Source organism: Neofelis nebulosa, chromosome 5, assembly GCF_028018385.1.
Source record: "Neofelis nebulosa isolate mNeoNeb1 chromosome 5, mNeoNeb1.pri, whole genome shotgun sequence".
Taxonomy (NCBI): domain Eukaryota; kingdom Metazoa; phylum Chordata; class Mammalia; order Carnivora; family Felidae; genus Neofelis; species Neofelis nebulosa.
Window position 1 is genome coordinate 148,969,791 of NC_080786.1, and position 16,765 is coordinate 148,986,555.

The following is a 16,765-nucleotide window of genomic DNA, read 5'->3' on the forward strand; positions in this document are numbered from 1 at the left end:
TGGTTACTCTAGATTACAACACACATGTTTGACATTGAAATCTACCGTAAGTTAGTAACTTTTTTTTTAATCACTCATGGATAACGCAAGGAACACAGGGCATTTTAACTTTATGTCCTCCTGCCTTTGGTGTTGTTATTATTACGTATTTTAATTTTCTCTATATTGTTTAAACCTCACAAGACATTATTAGTGTTTCATACACGCATACTTTACCATTTCCATTCTTCTTAATTCCGTTGTAGGCTTCTACATGGAATCCTTCCCTTTCTACCCAGAGGCCTCTGTTTATAATTGTTCTGTATTGCAGTTCTGTTGGTGACAAATTCAATTTTCATTTGTTTGAAACTGGCTTTATTTAAAAGTGTTTTCACTGAGTGAGAAGTTCTAAGCTTGCAATGATTTTCTTTCACCACTTGGAAAATGTTACCCCATTATTTCCTGGCTTCTACTGTCTTGTTTAAAAGATATTTGTCAATCTTATGGTTGCTCTTTTGAAAGTGTTATGTTTTTTTTTTCTCTCTGACTGATTTTAAGAGTTTTTTCCCTTTGTTTCTGGTTTTCAACAATTTTACTATGAAGTACTTAGGTGTAGTTTTCTCAGTATTTAAACTGCTTGGTGTTTTTAAAAACACTTTTAAATCTGTGACTTGATGCTATTAGTTGTGGACATTTATTGTCATCTCTTTGAATATTTTTCTCACCTACTCTCTTTTTCCTCTCCTGGAATTGTGATTACATGTATATCAGACCTTTCACCATGTACCTATGTGTCCTATGCTCTGTTCTGTATGTTCTGCTTTTTTATTTTTAACTCTGTATTTCAGTCTGGTGATTTCTTTTTTTTTCTTTTTAATGTTTATTTTTGAGAGAGAGAGAGGTGGGGGGGGGGGGGAGGGAGAGCCAGAGATAGAGGGAGACACAGAATCCCAAGCAGGTTCCAGGCTCTGAGCTGTCAGCACAGAGCCCAATGTCAGGTTCAAACCCATGAGACATGAAATCATGACCTGAGTCAAGGTCATACACTTAACCGACTGAGCCACCCAGGCGCCCCGAGTCTGGCTATTTCTTTTGACCTGTCTTCTAGTTCATGAATCTTCTCTTCAGCCCTCTCTCCATTTACTATTGAATTCATTGGTTAAGTTCTTAATTTCAATTCAAGTACTTTTCAGTTATAGAAAGTCCACTTTTTTTTTTAATAGTTTGAGTTGTCTACATATAGCCATCTAACTTTCTTGCATTTATTGGTTGCATATATTTTGAAGTCCGTATCTGACAACTTCTATGATTTCTGTGACAACTATCTGTGATTTCTCTTGATTTTCAGTTATTTGTTCATGTCTTTTTTGTGTGTCAAGTAATTTCTGGTTGAATAGCTAACATTGTGTATAAAAATTGTTTAGATAATTTGAGCATCTGTTATGCTTTGGAGAGCATTTGGATTTAAAGTAACTAAATCTATGCAGATATTGAGGTGATTAGAGTCTGTGTTTCAGTATTTGTGAAGCTACACTCCCAGGTATAGCTCTTGGAGCATTTCAATAGAAATCCTGGGTAATTTATCAGCGCCCCTCTCCTGTCTCTTTCTTAAAGGGCCCTGAACCTAATTTTTGTCCCTGTACCTCGAAGCTTAACCAAAAAAAAAATTTTTTTTTTTTTTTTTAGTTTTTTAGCAGGCTTGAGAAACAGAAAATGCCTGCAAGGGAAAAACAAAAGTAATGCCAAATGTCAGACTCATATCACTTCTCACTTCTTTTCTACTTCCCTTGCTTTCTAGGATATTGACCCCTTAGGTCCCTGTTTACCTTGGTTTGATGTCTTCAAACACACACACACACACACACACACACACACACACACACACTGACGTTTTGTTAGTTGTTCCCTATGGGAGTGTTAATCTGCAACATGCTACTCCCACCATAATTGGAGGCAGGAATCTTTCAAAATCTTCTTCTCACATACCAAATGCACAACTCTTCTTAACTTCAAGCCAGGCAGCCTACTATACTTCTGAGAAGCAGGTCTTTGAAGACCTAAAGTATGTTTATGATTTCAGAAAATGTATCAATTTAAACTCACTTTCTGGTTTTTAATTTCTTTACCCTCCCATTTTATTCTTGCTCTTATTTGTTCTATCTTAGTCTATGTAAGAAAAACGTGAGCTGTCCCAAAGTTCACATTTGAACTCAGTGGAAATTGAAGGCGTTGCCAAGAAAACACGAGATACACATGTAGGGACAATGACTGTTAAGCAATGTGACCTGGGCTCCAGGATGTTCACGACTTTGGAGCCATTCTTTAAGTGGAGGCACTACCTAGAGAAACAGTGTCCGGTGAGTTCTTAACTTTTTTCCTACCCTGTGAAATTCTCTTTTGTCAATTTGACCATTTGATTTTGAAGCTCAGTTTTGGCATCTTCAGAACGAGACATATGGAAGCTTAGACCTGCACCCTTTAAAATTCAGCTCCATTAAATGGGAGGCACTGAGCTTTTTAATACGTTGGGGACAGAATCGAACCCTCTATTAAGGGCATCTCTTTACACAAACCATAGGACTCATTGTTAAGAAAAGATGGGGAGAGTCTCCTGGGCTGTTCTGAAAGGACTACCCGTTAAATGGTAAAGTACAGTATGTTTCAGAGTGACAAGCCCAACAGCTGAAAACGACTCTTTGATCTTTAAAAGGCTCATAAACAGGGGCAGTGCACTTGCAGACCTATATTTATGTGTTCAAATATTGGAGGAAACTCCAAGCAGAGTCTCAGTCCTGCAGGAGTTAGTGGTTTAGACAAAGAGACCAGGGAGAGGGGCAATTACCTCAAGCTTTTTACAGCACGAAGCAAGCTTTCTTCCCTCCTTGCTAACCAATGAGCTGGGATCTTGTTAAGGGCTTGGGTTTTAAGTGAGGCTTGAACCAATCATTACATAGACATGAGGTATTCATGGAGACAGAAAGAGACAATTGAAACCAAAAGAAAGACTGTTTTGTTTCTGAATTAAATTTGTGGTTATTGTCCCCTTCTTTTACGTTGACTATTTCCTACCCCTCGGTGCCACCCACACGCACGTATCCCCCTCCTTAGTGTTGAAATCATTAACCACATGTGAAGAGTTAATTTGTGGACAACATGGCTATTTCCTCTGTTTTGTGGAGCAACTAGTGAGGGTTTATAAATAACTTCAGGGGCATCATCAGGGCTTTGAGGATGGTTGCTGTTAAGAACCGTCCAAAGGAAGTCGAATAAATATGCGATTTTCCCCCGTGGATACTTTCAGTCCTATTAGCATGTTGGCGTTTTTTCTTCCTCTGACCCAAATGATCTGGATATATAAGAATGACAGGCATGGGGGGGGGGTTGCCTGGGCAGCTCAGTCAGTTGAGCATCTGACTTTGGCTCAGGTCATGATCTCACGGTTCGTGCGTTCGAGCCCCATGTCGGGCTCTGTGCTGACAGCTCGGAGCCTGGAGCCTGCTTTGGGTTCTGTGTTTCCCTCTCTCTCTGCCCCACCCCTGCTCGCACTCTGTCTCTCAAAAATGAATAAATTTTTTTTTTAAAGTAAAAACAAAAAGAAAGAAAGAAAAAGACTCACAGGCACTGGAATGGGGGGATCTGAGCTGTGGTTCCAACAGCAGCCATTTACTCCTTTACCTGGTTCCTATGGTGGCCACGGGTATGTATTTGTCACATGATAGGTTGACTCATGGGATTCCAAAGGGGCCTTGGACAAGAGCGGTTGATCTAACGTTGAGTTTTGAGCTCATTAGCAGTTTAACTGAACCAAGTTCTCTCTGTATGATTAGATAAAGATGCATATATTCACCACCTAAGCTAAGAAAGAATATAACAATATCCCAGAATCTCTGATCACCTACCTAGTGTAACCAAGTGTCCTGAATTTTGTGTTAATAATTCCCCTAATTTTCTCAGAACACCTGTGTATGCATCCCTTAAAATATTTTGCTCGCTTTTGAGCTTTATATAAATAGAATTGCACCCTGTACATTCTTCTGAGTTTTTAGCCCCGTGACTCATTTTGCTACATGTAATGGGAGTCCATTCATTCATGTAATGGTAGTCCATTCATTCATGTAATGGTAGTCCATTCGTTCATGTAATGGGAGTCCATTCGTTCATGTAATGGGAGTCCATTCATTCATGTAATGGGAGTCCATTCGTTCATGTAATGGTAGTCCATTCGTTCATGTAATGGTAGTCCATTCATTTTCATCTCGGTATACTCTTCCATTGTAAGAATATAACACAGCCTATTTATCCGTCTTCTATTGTGGACATTCGAGTTGTTTCTAGTTCTTGCTAGTACAATTAGTGCCACTTTAAGCAGTTGAACGCATCTTTTGGTGCATATGAGGAGTCGGTCAGGTATTTTTCTGGCAGTGGACATTCTGGGACTGAGGGTAAGGCATGTGTTCAGTTCTGTGAGGGTAATGTCAAATTGTTTCCCGAAGTGGTGATGCCAATTTATACTCCCACCTGCAAAGTAAGAGAGTTTTCATTGTTACTCATTCTCTCCAACATTTTCTGTTGTCTTCCTTTTAATTTTTTGCCAAACATATTCATTATTAATACTAGTTAGATTGAAACGGATACTTTTATTTGTACCTCACAGGTGTGGCAGCTGAGGGTTGGGAATTTCAAGTCCTTGGATTAGGTATAAGGAGACTAGATTCTGGAAATGCCTATGTGTAGGGAGGAGATCATATGACTCAAAACCAATTTATGGAAAACCAGCCTGTGACTAATCATCCAATGGCCAGTTCTGTTCAAAACTCACCTTTGTGAAGGTTTGTCATCTGTTTGGAAGCATTTCATGTGAAATAAAATACAAATAAACATAGCTAAACAAAATTAAATTTTAAAAAATGGTCAAAATTTGAGAAAAGGATCTTCAAAAAACCTGGCTAAAAAGTCCTTTGTTTATTTACAATGAGAAAAAGGACACCCAAATTGAAAAAAAAAAACCACATTATCCACAAAACACTGTAAATCTGATGGTTCCTTATCAAAGCCTTTTTAAAAAAATGGCAGAAATGCCCTCAGACCATATTCAACAGTTAGAAAGACAAGATGGCAGGCGAGGATGGGACATGGAAGAAAGGCAAAAACTCTGCAGCTGGATTGAATTTTAAGGAAACTTGACTATCGGGCAAGTGGATCACAGGCAAAGTGGTTTTTGACAACCTGAGCTAAGCACTTTTGGGTTGTTACAAACCTTAGGGCAGAGTTGGAGATGAACTCGCAGTGGAACCACGGGGCTGTTCATCCTGGTAGATTCTGGAGCAACCCTGCTACCTCCTCTCACTTCCTCCTTTCTCTACGGTCCCCGAACACCCGGAAAGGCCCTTAATAAACTGGAAGGAATCAGAGTTTGGGAGAAGAGAAAGCACTTCTTCCCCCAGTCAGTGTTTCTGCCCAAGGTGGTCATTTATGTGTGTATGGCACTTAAGATTAAGTTTGTCTGCAGTGACAGAAAACCCCACATATAGGTGGCCTAAGTGAGAGGTAAATGTTTAGTTTTCTTTCATGTGGATGCATCCAGACATAGGCAGTTCCAGGGGGATGGGGACAAAGACATTGGACCAAACTCTTAATGGCATCCACCCATTGGGGCGTAGCTCTCTTCCACGGACCATCACCTCCTTATTCTAGGCAGCCAGGTTAGGGAAGAGATTGGTAAGTGGGGGCAACATATGCACACCCACTCTTCATTAAGGAGTTTTCTGGAAGCTGCCCCCATTTAGATAACATCGGCCAGAAATTTGTCACATGGGAGGCCAAGCTGTAAGGGAGGTGCAGTCTTTCCTCCAGGCAGTCATGTGACCAAGGGGATCTATTACCGAGGAAAATAGATATCGGGGTAGGCAACTGGCAGGTTTTGGCTTCCTAAAACTCAGGGGTGAAAGGAAAGTATTTCAGCTATAGGAATCTGTCGTTTTTGCAGGTTTCAATGCGCGGGTCATTCTGTTCGACAATCCAAATCAAGGCACACACGGACTTAGCGAAATCCTCTCTCCATCCTTGGGGGCTAACTGATTGGCACAGGGAGAAGGTGAAGCCTACAGTTAAGTCTTGCTGTGGGTTTCCCTCCCCGCGGGCAGCCAGGCCAAATGAAGCGACAATTCCTCACCTACCGAATTAAAGAATGAGAACATGGTTGTGGATTTGGGGGCGGAGTTCAGGGATCCCCCTGCTTTTGCAAAGAGTCAGATCTCGAACACGGAATACTTGTGGGAAAATGGGATGCTGCTTTCTTATTAAGCCATGTATATGGCTGTCAAGCAGAATTCCTAACAAGCAAGGGAGACCCATCTTTTTATTTTTTTTAAAATTTTTTTTTAACATTTTTAAATTTATTTTTGAGACAGAGAGAGACAGAGCATGAACGGGGGAGGGGCAGAGAGAGAGGGAGACACAGCATCGGAAGCAGGCTCCAGGCTCTGAGCCGTCGGCCCAGAGCCCGACGCGGGGCTCGAACTCACGGACCGCGAGATCGTGACCTGAGCCGAAGTCGGACGCCCAACCGACTGAGCCACCCGGGCGCCCCGAGACCCATCTTTTTAAATCTACCATAGCTTCTGTTGCCACCTGGATGGAGCCTTCATTGTTGGAAGAATCTTGACGAGCATGTAATGCATCCTCCTCTTTTCCTGACCCACCAGGAGATGGGGTCTCTGGACAAACTCACTCCTTCCCAGATTTCCCCTTCAGGGAATGCCCACTTCATTCATCCAGTTTCTCAGATCTAAAACCTTGAAGGTATTCTCAATTCCTTTTTCTCCCACACCTCATATTTAATCCATCAGCATAGCCTGTTGGTTCTACTTTTGTGTGCTGCACAAAATCTACCTGGAGTGCCCAGCTGAGTAGGTGAATGGGAGGTACCTGAAATCCAGTCATTCTCTACTCATTGAACTGTGTCCTTTGCTCCAAGGCTGCATCTGTTTGGGACCTGAAATCCAGCTGTGCTCTACTCATTGAACTGTGTCCTTTGCTCCAAGGCTGCATCTGTTTGATAGAATCACCCTCGCCAGCCTCTTGATCTTGGACTTCTGGTTTCTAGAATTGTAAGACAGCAAATTTCTTTTGTTTCAAGCCATCCAGTTGTGGTATTGTGTTATAGCAATCTTTGGAAATTAAAATACCATCATTTTTAAAAGTTGATTTATTTATTTATTTTTGAGAGAGAGAGAGAGAGAGAGAGAGAATATCCCAAGCAGGCTCACACTGTCAGCACACAGAGCCCAATGTGGGGTTCCAACTCATGAACCGTCAGATCATGACCTGAGTTGAGATCAGAGTCTGATGCGTAACTGACTGAGCCACCCAGGCGCCCCAATATACCATCTGCTAGACAATATGTTATTGTTGATTTGTTTAGAGTCTGCCTCCCCCAAGAGGAGGGAAAGACTTTTTGTTCACTGCCATAGAAAAGATTTTTGATGAAGGCAGCCATTTTTTAAGGAAGACACTGCAGCTTTTAATTGCCTGCAGAAACTCTCCCACAATCACTAAGGCGAGGAGAGAAAATGGCCTTGTACAACTATTTGTAATAACAAATAATCATACTTTGTATGCACGTAAGACTTTTCATCTTCAAAACACTTTCAAAACATTAATTAATCTTTACAACAGCATCAATGAAATGGAAACGAGGGAGAATTTGAGGTATGCAAAACGTAATTACCAATATTAAAATTTGGCACACAATGAACACCCCTCTTCTGCGGCAGTAAACACATTCCATGACACCTTCTCTCCCTTTGAAAACATGAGCAGGGAACTTAATCTTATAATGTATCATGAAGGAGGCAAGGCTACTCTTGAGAAACCCTAAGGGTAGGGAAGGGTATATATGCATCAAAGAAAGGGGGGGCATTTGCTTACTTTGGCGTTACCTTAGGATTCTGGGATCTAGGATTCTGAAACCCCACTGAAAGGGGGGATCATGGACATACAGTGTGCTGGTTTTGAACAAAGATATAGGAAATTCTGTTAAGTCGTAAGATAAAGTTCAACCAATGATCACAAACCTAAAAGAAAGAAAGACAGAGAGAAAGAAGAAAGAAAGAAAGAAAGAAAGAAAGAAGGAAAGAAAGAAAGAAAGAAAAAAGAATTTGAAGGAAAGAAAAAAGAAGGAAGGAAGAAGGAAAGGAAGAAAGAGGCAACTTTTTGGCATCCTGAGCCACCACAGAGATGCCAGTGTGGGGCTCGAACTCATGAACTGTGAGATCGTGACCTGAGTCACCCAGGCGCCCCAATTCTTCATTTCTTAAGTGTGGCCTGTGTGTGCTGACTTTTTTCCAAAGAGTACAGTATGGAAAGGGGGGGATTGAAGGGTAACTTTACAGAGGAGAATGTGACAAACACTTCTACTGGCTGATCAAGGTCAATGCCAGTAGGCATCGATCATGTTGATTGTGTGTGTCCTTAATAAGATGTGATAAAAAATAGTACGTTACTTCCGTGATCTTCCTCCTCAACACCCACAACCCCCGTCTCATCATGAGAAAAAAAAGTGGCAGAGAAATTCTCATAGTGGGGCAGCCCACAATATACCTGACTAGTACTCTTCGAAATTACTGAGATCCTCATAAACAAGGGAAGCCTAAGAAAATGTCACAACCAGGAGGAGCCTAAGGAGACATGACAATTAAATGTCGTGCGGAATCTTGGAACAGAAAAAGGACATAGGTGAAAATTAAGGAAATCTGAATAAACTGCAGGCCCTAGTTCACAATCACGTATCGGCAGTGGCTCATTAATTGTTGCGAAGGCACTATACCGACGTTTAAGATGTTAAGTCACAGGGGAAATCGTGTGCTGGTGGCAGGGGGCAGGGGGATGGGGGAGATGGAAACGCTCTGAAGTGTCTGCTCGCGTTCTCTGTAAATCTAAAACCGTCTTTAAAAAAAAATAAAGTTTCTTAAAAATAAATAAGCGAATGAAGGTCGGAATTGAGGTGTGGAGGGCTCCGGCCGAAGCTTTCGCCCACATCTCATGGGGTCTGCCCGAGACACTCAGTCATGCAGGGAAGACGCTTTTCACTTGGAGCCTCTCCATCATGGGGAGGATGGAGCAAGTGTGAACGATTTCTTCGGAAGCCCCTTGGGCTCCCCCTTTTCTGGAAACTCTCACGTATTCATTTCTCCCTTCTGCTTCTCAGATGAGCAAGAGGTAGGCATTCTTTGAAGGGAAAGTCACCCATGAGGGTTTACTCAACTCTTTTGTCATCGACGAATGTCAGGGTTGCTCAGAGCCTCAGTCTAGAAAGCGGTGTAGCTGATGAGTCCTGAACCAGACTTCTGGGGCCCAAATCCCTGCTCCTCCACCGATAGCCATGGAGCGTGGGCGGACTGCTTAACCTCACTGGACTTTAGCGTCCTTGTCTGCAAAATGGGGACAACAGCAGGATCTCCCCCACGGGGCCACTGTAAGAATGGAATAAGCTAGTGTGTGGGCAGTGCTTTAGTAAGAGTCCGGCTTTAGTGAGCACGTCCATGTAATTTGTTTTAATTCACTCCTCCCCTGGAATGCTTTAAGCACTGCAGAAGGTACAAAACCTCTCTGACCCAAAGGTCCAGCTTAAACCCTGCTCCCGACCGCCGTAATCGAGCATTTCCCTGGCAAGTTTCTGTTTTCTGCCTTCTAGCACGTGGCCCTGACCCCGGAAATCTAATTCTTTTGAAAGAGCATTCTGGAGGGATCTGTCAAAATGTAAAATCATTTGGAACCCACAGTTCCTTTTTATTTTATTTTATTTTATTTTTTATTTTATTATCTTATTTTTCAGCAGTTCTTTTTTAAATGTACAGAAATTCAAGCATGAGGTCATAAGACACGTGCAGAGAGCTGTTGTGGCAGCAAGTCACTGGGGGGACCTTCCAGCCCATCAGTAAAGGAAGGGGCAAACTGACGAGTCCAACCATCCCGTTTTCTGTGGTGCCGTCATTAAAAAGAATGAAGCAGATCTAAGTGCGAAGTGAAAAGGCGGTGCAGTGTAATGTATCATAGGATGCCTTTTTGCGTGGAAGAGATAAAATATGTGGTGTATAGGGGCGCCCGGGGGGCTCAGTCGGTTAAGCGTCCGACTTCGGCTCAGGTCATGATCTCCAGGTTCGTGGGTTTGAGCCCCGCGTCGGGCTCTGTGCGGACAGCTCGGAGCCTGGAGCTTGCTTCGTTCCGATTCTGTGTCTCCCTCTCTCTCTGTCCCTCCCCGGCTCACACTCTCCCTTCCTCTCTGTTTCTAAAAATAAATACACATTAAAAAAAGATTAAAAAAATATGTGGTGTATATCATGGGTACGGAAAAAGTCTGCGATGGCAAAACATGGACCAGTTAGCAGTAACATCGAGGCATGGATTGGGAAAAGTGGAAGGCATTTTAACTTTTTATTTGATCTTGTTTACGTTTTTAATAATGAGCAGTACTATTCTGCGTATTTCCATTTACTGAGCACGTATTACGTACCAACACTTTTTATTAATGATTTTCAATGTTTATTTATTTTGAGAGAGAGAGAGAGAGAGAGAGAGCGAGCATGCAAGCAAGGGAGGGACAGAGAGAGACAGGGAGAGAGAGAGAGAGAGAGAATCCCAAGCGGGGTCCACACCATCAGCGTGGAGCCCGATGTGGGGCTTGAACTGCCGAACCCGTAAGATCACGACCTGAGCTGAAATCAAGAGTCGGACGCTTAACCGACTGAGCCACCCAGGCGCCCCAACATACCGACAACGTTTTAGTATGTTTCACATGTATTAAGTAATTGAGATCTCCTAACTTCTAGCATCATTTTCTCTATCTTACGGGTGGGAAAGGCTGGGCCCCCAGTTTAATCTGTTTCCGAGTGTGAAACAGAACCGGAACCCAGACCCGGGCGGTGTGGCTCCCCAGTACGTGCTCAGCGGCTCCGCTAGGCCCCCTCTCCGAACACGCCTAACCTGAACTTCCCACCCATTTCCTGCCTCGGCTCATTGGCCATTATTCCTTTGGATCCCACTTGCTTTGTGTCCTGACGTTCTTCATGACCACCCTGTGGGCCATCAAAGACCACGACAAGGCAGTGACAAGAGCCGCGAAGGAGTGTTAGATGGTGGTCCGTGGCTGGGAGGTAACTTGGTCACAGAGTCGTGAGACTGAAATACTAGCGTTGCACAGGGTAGGTGGTGAGGGAAGAACTTGAAACAACTCACCGCCGCCACTCAAGGCTGACTCGTGTGGTTTCAAGAAATGGAGGCGGATGACGGCGACCAGCCTCTTGTTGAACGTAGGTGCACCTTTCCCACTCTGTGTTTGCAGGTCCCACGTAATTCTTTCAAATCAGTTATTACTTTTATATAGGCATGAGAGCATGCGTCCTTGCTCCTTCGTGCCCAAAGAAGCAGCACCGGGGGCCTGGCCTTGACCTCGGCGCTCATGGCCTCAGAAGCCAGGGTGTGCTGGCCCCCCGGGGAGGAGAAGGCACGGGCGCCAGCCCGAAGGCCAGCCAGCCCGTGAAGAGCTGGCCGAAGGTGTTGTGCGTGCTGCGGGGCCTTCCTTTGGCTTCCCGGCCCTCCATCTCAGAAACAGACAAAACCAGTGTGATGAGGGTGTATGTACTTGCCGAACTGTTTATTTGCCATTCGCTAAGTGAGGAGATTGGATTTACAGAAGAGACTGTGGTACAAAGAAAGTAAGGCTCCCGTGGTCCCTTGGGCAGCAGCTGTCCAGCCGCCCTGCACAGGCTGGGCCCGGGGAAGGCTCCCGGCAGAGGGGAGGCGGCCACTCGGACAGGAGCCCACGCGCGATGGGGGCCACCCCCCCGCCCTACCCCGTCTAGAAACACCTTGGAGAGGGGCTGGTGGGGGTGTTCTCTCATACCGTATCTGGTTTAAAACTCGAGATTGACAGTTTCCTTTTGGGAAGGATTCAATGCGTCAGTACCGGGGAGGAAGAAAGCGCACACACATTTCCAGGAGGCTTTGCGACCAGATCCAGTAACTGCCGCCCAAATAGACACGAGGTGGGTGGGGCCTGTCGGAGTAAGACTGCGTTTCCCATTGTTACTTTGTCAATAGAGGTGTTTTACTGCCGTTTCAATTTGGAAGTTTATTTTGTTTTCCATTGATTTTTATACATCCAGAATAGCACAAATAACCAACAGTTCTTTTTTTTTTTCTTTTTTTTTTGCACATTCATTTCCCCTAGAACAAAAAGTGAACTTAAAAAAAAAAAAACTGGAACCATGCTATTAGCTCTTTACAAAAGTGAATAAAAAGTAGCTCATCTTTAAGTCTAAAATAAACAAAGTAGAAAGAAGCATTTTTTTTGTCTACAGTATTTAGCAAACATAAGAAAAAGTCCTTAGAAACACACACAAAAAAATTGAAAAAAAGTTATTACAGGTATTAACAATATTTTATAATGAAGCTTAAAATCTATTTACATACATAAATACAATTAACTTTGTTGATGCAACTCTTCTGGAAGGAAAAAAAAATGCCAGTTGATCAGCCTCATCAATACTGATCTGGCTAAAAGGAGGGGGGGAAACTCCAAACAGACAAACGAAAAAACCCCAAACGATTGTATCCTGTAGGTAAACAAAAAGGCATTTGTTCAGATGTAAAAAACGTTTTCTGAGATTATCGTTAAACTGATTTTTCATGTATAAAAGACCCCAAATATGTCATACCCCAGAAAACAAAACCCACCAAAAACAAGAATCACCAGGACGGAATGTCCTAAGGAAGCAGGTATTTCAGGACAGAAATCTGCAAGCATAAATTGCAGGACATTTGAGTGAAACCATTCATTTCCTTTCTAATCAGAGCATTGCTGTTTATCTGCACAGAAACCCGAGGCAGCAGAAAGGCTGTCTATTAACTCACTGATTGTAATTTGCCCAGGAAGGCTTCTGTTGCTGCACTTGGACAGCAAGCAGATCCAAAATGGTTGGCAAGGTCTCTGTTCTGCTGGAAGAAACCCATGGGCAGGAGAAAGGCTGACTCACCATGTTCCTTTATGCAAGGGGAGGAGAACGGCAGCTCCTCGTGTTCTGGACATTTGGTGCGGAGTTGGGGTGTGTGTGCTGTCTCCTCAAATAAAGCGGGAGAACGGAGGAGGAAAGGGAAGCGAAACAGAGGAAGATGTTACAGGCGCAGGGAAGGAAAGAAATAAAAGTAATGTAAGAAATACAAGTAATAAAAGAAATACAGTGAGAAAAACAAAAAGAATGAAAATGCATGTTCATGTTGAAATTATAAAGGTACGAATGAGCAGTAGAAATGGCTGAATCTTTCTTCTCTTGGACCAATGTTTCCAGATACATCCAGTTATGACATTATTGGCTTAAGGGTCTCCTCGATTAAAGGGACACCTTAATGTACCTGAAGGCGACGAATGCAACTTCTCAGGAGGGGGGGAAAGCATTAAGTGTGATGTGAGGCCTATCTCCAGAACAAGTAACATCTGACTTAATTTTTTGGACCAGTTAAGTACTGCATTTGCTGGTAAGGGACTGGGAAACTCCGAATGGCCAAACCAGTGGGTCTACAACGAAGTGACAAGCCCTCCTCATACATGCCTTTGAGAGTAAAGATTCAATGTGGAGCATCCTCTGATTCCCCTTCTAGGGCATTAGGCTGGTTTTGAGCTGGAATATCTTCAGGTACCGGAATTGAAGTGAAAAATAGAAAATTTTTTTTCCTTCATTTCCCCCCCCCCAAATTTTGTCAGGTCAGATACGGTCACATGTACTGAAAAGAATGCTTCAATTCGATTTGGTAAATGGGCTGAAGGTCCCTTTCAGAAATAAAAAAAAAACAAAACCAACACTTAAATTTACTGACATTCAAGGGTAATTTTGCTGTAAAAATGTGATATAGAATCAAACATCAAGTTGAGTTGTGGAGAGAGGATTATGTCTAAGCTGAAAATGAATATATTCTGAGTTTTTCCAAGATCTGTTTTAGCTCTTTTCTAGATAAGAATGACCTGACTGACAAAACAAACTGCTTTACTCTTTCTTACCAAAGTGCTACTGCATCTATGTAAAACAAATAATCAATATATATATATATATATATAAGAAAACTCAAAAACAAGTTGTTTTAAATAAGACCAGCTGTTTTGCTGCCTGCAGCCAAAGATCTTTCTAATTTGAATCCTTAAATTTATAAAATAAAAATCAAACACTGTTCTGAAGTCCTGCTTTCAAATACTCTTCAGAGTTGACCTGAAATCATTTCAGCTAATGTCAGAGGTACATTAAATAACAACCAGATCATTTTGAGCACACATATGTCAAAATCAGCAGTTAGTATTTAGGAGTTGTACAACAACTGCATTCTGACCGAATTCCCCAATGAAAATAGTGCCATAAAATTTACAGTGACATTGGATACTTTTGAATCGTAGCCATGGGCAGCGGTGGCGCGAATTTCTCCTGTCCCGCTGAGGCACGGAGAAAACTGCACACACACCCCACAAGGTAGGTGAAAGCAACGCGAGGGTGGGCGGTGGACGGGCAGCGTGGGTCGGGAGTCCGGCTCGGGCGGGACAATGCTTTCGCACGCGACTCCACCTGGGCACACACAGGAAGACTGGCCTGTTCAGGTCTGCCTCTAGGCCCACCCTCTGAAACTTCGGCTGGAGACCTGTGGGCATCAAAGGCACCCGGTCTCTGTAGTTTCTTCCACTCCCAGCCTTGGGGGACAGCCACAAGTTTTGTTCTGCATCAACGAACAGGGACTGTATCAAACACGACTATTTTCTTGGAGCTAAAAAATCTGAACTCTGGATGCGGACGATCTCCTTACTACCCCAGAAGGGAGCAGTTAAGGAACCCATAAATTCAGTCACTGGCTTCCCATGTGGATACTTCTCTGCCACACAGCTTACTTTGGATTTGTTCGGTTATAAAGCATGTCTGAAATCATCAAGAGCCCGTGGAGGGAGCAAACTGCTAGGCAGAAAATAAATCCTCTCCAGAGGTGAAATCATTGGCATCTACCTGGAACCCTCTGGAACCAGATCTGACCTTCTCTGTTCCAAGGGAGGGAGTCAGATAGGAGACCCTCTGCTGAGCTTGGCAGAAAATTCCATACTTCAGATCCTTTGAGTGGCCCTCAGTATCTAAAAAGCCTATTAAAAACATTGCTGCATTAGCTACCAACTCGTTTGATTAACATGAAAGGGAGTTTAATGTAAACAATATTTAGATAACCCGGTCATCTCAATGCCTGTCCTTTTTTTCCAGCCTTCTTCAATGTGACACATTTAACTTTGGCTACTATCAAAACCAAAAATGTAGTACTTGATATTTTTCTTCTTAATATAAGTACATTTAAATAATAAAAAAAAAGTATCAACACATAAGTAAGTGTCTAAACATCAAGATACATAAATATCTAGGGATTCCTTGTGGGAATACAGTAGTTGAAAATGACCCAAAGCTGTAGCTGTTTCTCTAAAAGAACAACTACACGAAAGTCCAAAAGAAAAGTTAAATAAAACTTACAGAAAAAGGAATCATATTTCTTTCAATTGTCAAAGCAAGAGAGAAGCAAGCTCAAATTTATATATATATATATATATATATAAAAATAAAAACCACCCCAAATGCAAATACGCATTTTGCAATTTATAAGGTGCTGGAAAAGAAAATTAAAAATATGAATTAGATACCAAAACAAGAGGAGCTGCATTCCCCCACCCCTCCCCGCCCCAAACCAAAAATTCCATTCTTTGGAATAGACAACTTGGTTAAAAAGTGAAGTCAAGGGTATAAAATCTTTCTTTTATTCACAGCATCGCTAAATCAGAAGCATTCACAGTTTCCCTCTGGGAATCTTCCTGTTTGCCTTACGACGCGTCCGCGTGGTGGCGGAGCGGACACCCTCGCGGGGGGGGGGGGGGGGTGCGGGAGGGGGGAGGTCGGGTCGGGTTCGGAAAAGGGGAGCCGGGCCCACACGACGGCGCTCCGCACGTTTCCGGGGGGCGGCGCGGAGCGGGGCGAGATCCCAGGGCCCCCCGGCGCGGGGCGCGCTCCCCGCCCAGGCGGGCCGGCCGTCTGCGGCCAAGGCCGGGCCGAGGCCGGGCCAGGGCCGGGCGCCCCTCCCGCCGGCCGCCGCGGGGGCCTCAGTAGGGCCGCCACACGGCCTCCTCGAGGCGCGCGGCGGGCGCCATGTTGGTGGGCGAGTTGCTGTGGCTGCCCTCGGCCTCCACCACGTCGCTCTGGTTCGGGAGGCTGGGGTTGAGCAGCGCCGAGCCCGTGGACGCGTTGGTGCAGGGCGGCAGGATGCGCGGCGGCGAGCGCTCGCCGCCCACCATGGAGAACTGGTAGGAGCCGGCCGAGGCGCCGTAGTACAGGTGGTAGGAGGGCGAGCCGGCCTGGAAGGGGCCGCCCTGCGCCTGCGACGAGCCGGGGTAGGGCGGCGGCAGGTACGTGTGGTAGCGCGTGGCCGAGCTCATGGCCGACATGCCGATGCCGATGCCCGACGTGACGGGCGTCGGGGAGTAGGTGAAGGCGCCGGGGTAGTGCATGCGAGGGTCTGAGATGGAGGGCAGCGCGGGGAACTGGCGCGGGTCGCCGAAGGCCGTCAGGTCGGGCGCCGCTGCGGGGTGGGGGGGGGGAGGAGAAGAGAAGCGTCAGGCGCTGGTGGGGGAGGCCACGCCCCTCCCGCCCACGGCCCCGCCCACGTGATTACCCAGAATGCTGCTGTCCCCGGAGCCCGGGGCCTACCCAGCATGCTAGTGGGCAGG

The 16,765-nt window shown here is 44.5% G+C and overlaps 1 protein-coding gene across 6 annotated transcripts in view; it reads right to left on the bottom strand.

Annotated features, from left to right (window-relative positions):
* Nucleotides 1-12,576: 12,576 nt before the first annotated feature.
* Nucleotides 12,577-16,765, bottom strand: part of RUNX1 (RUNX family transcription factor 1) — a 259,589-nt gene continuing 255,400 nt past the window's right edge. For all 6 annotated transcript variants that reach the window (XM_058731931.1, XM_058731932.1, XM_058731934.1 and 3 more), the window contains one exon: nt 12,577-16,617. In XM_058731931.1, the coding sequence (XP_058587914.1) occupies nt 16,142-16,617 (476 nt within the window). In that variant the 3' untranslated portion in view covers nt 12,577-16,141. The remainder of the gene's footprint in view (nt 16,618-16,765) is intronic.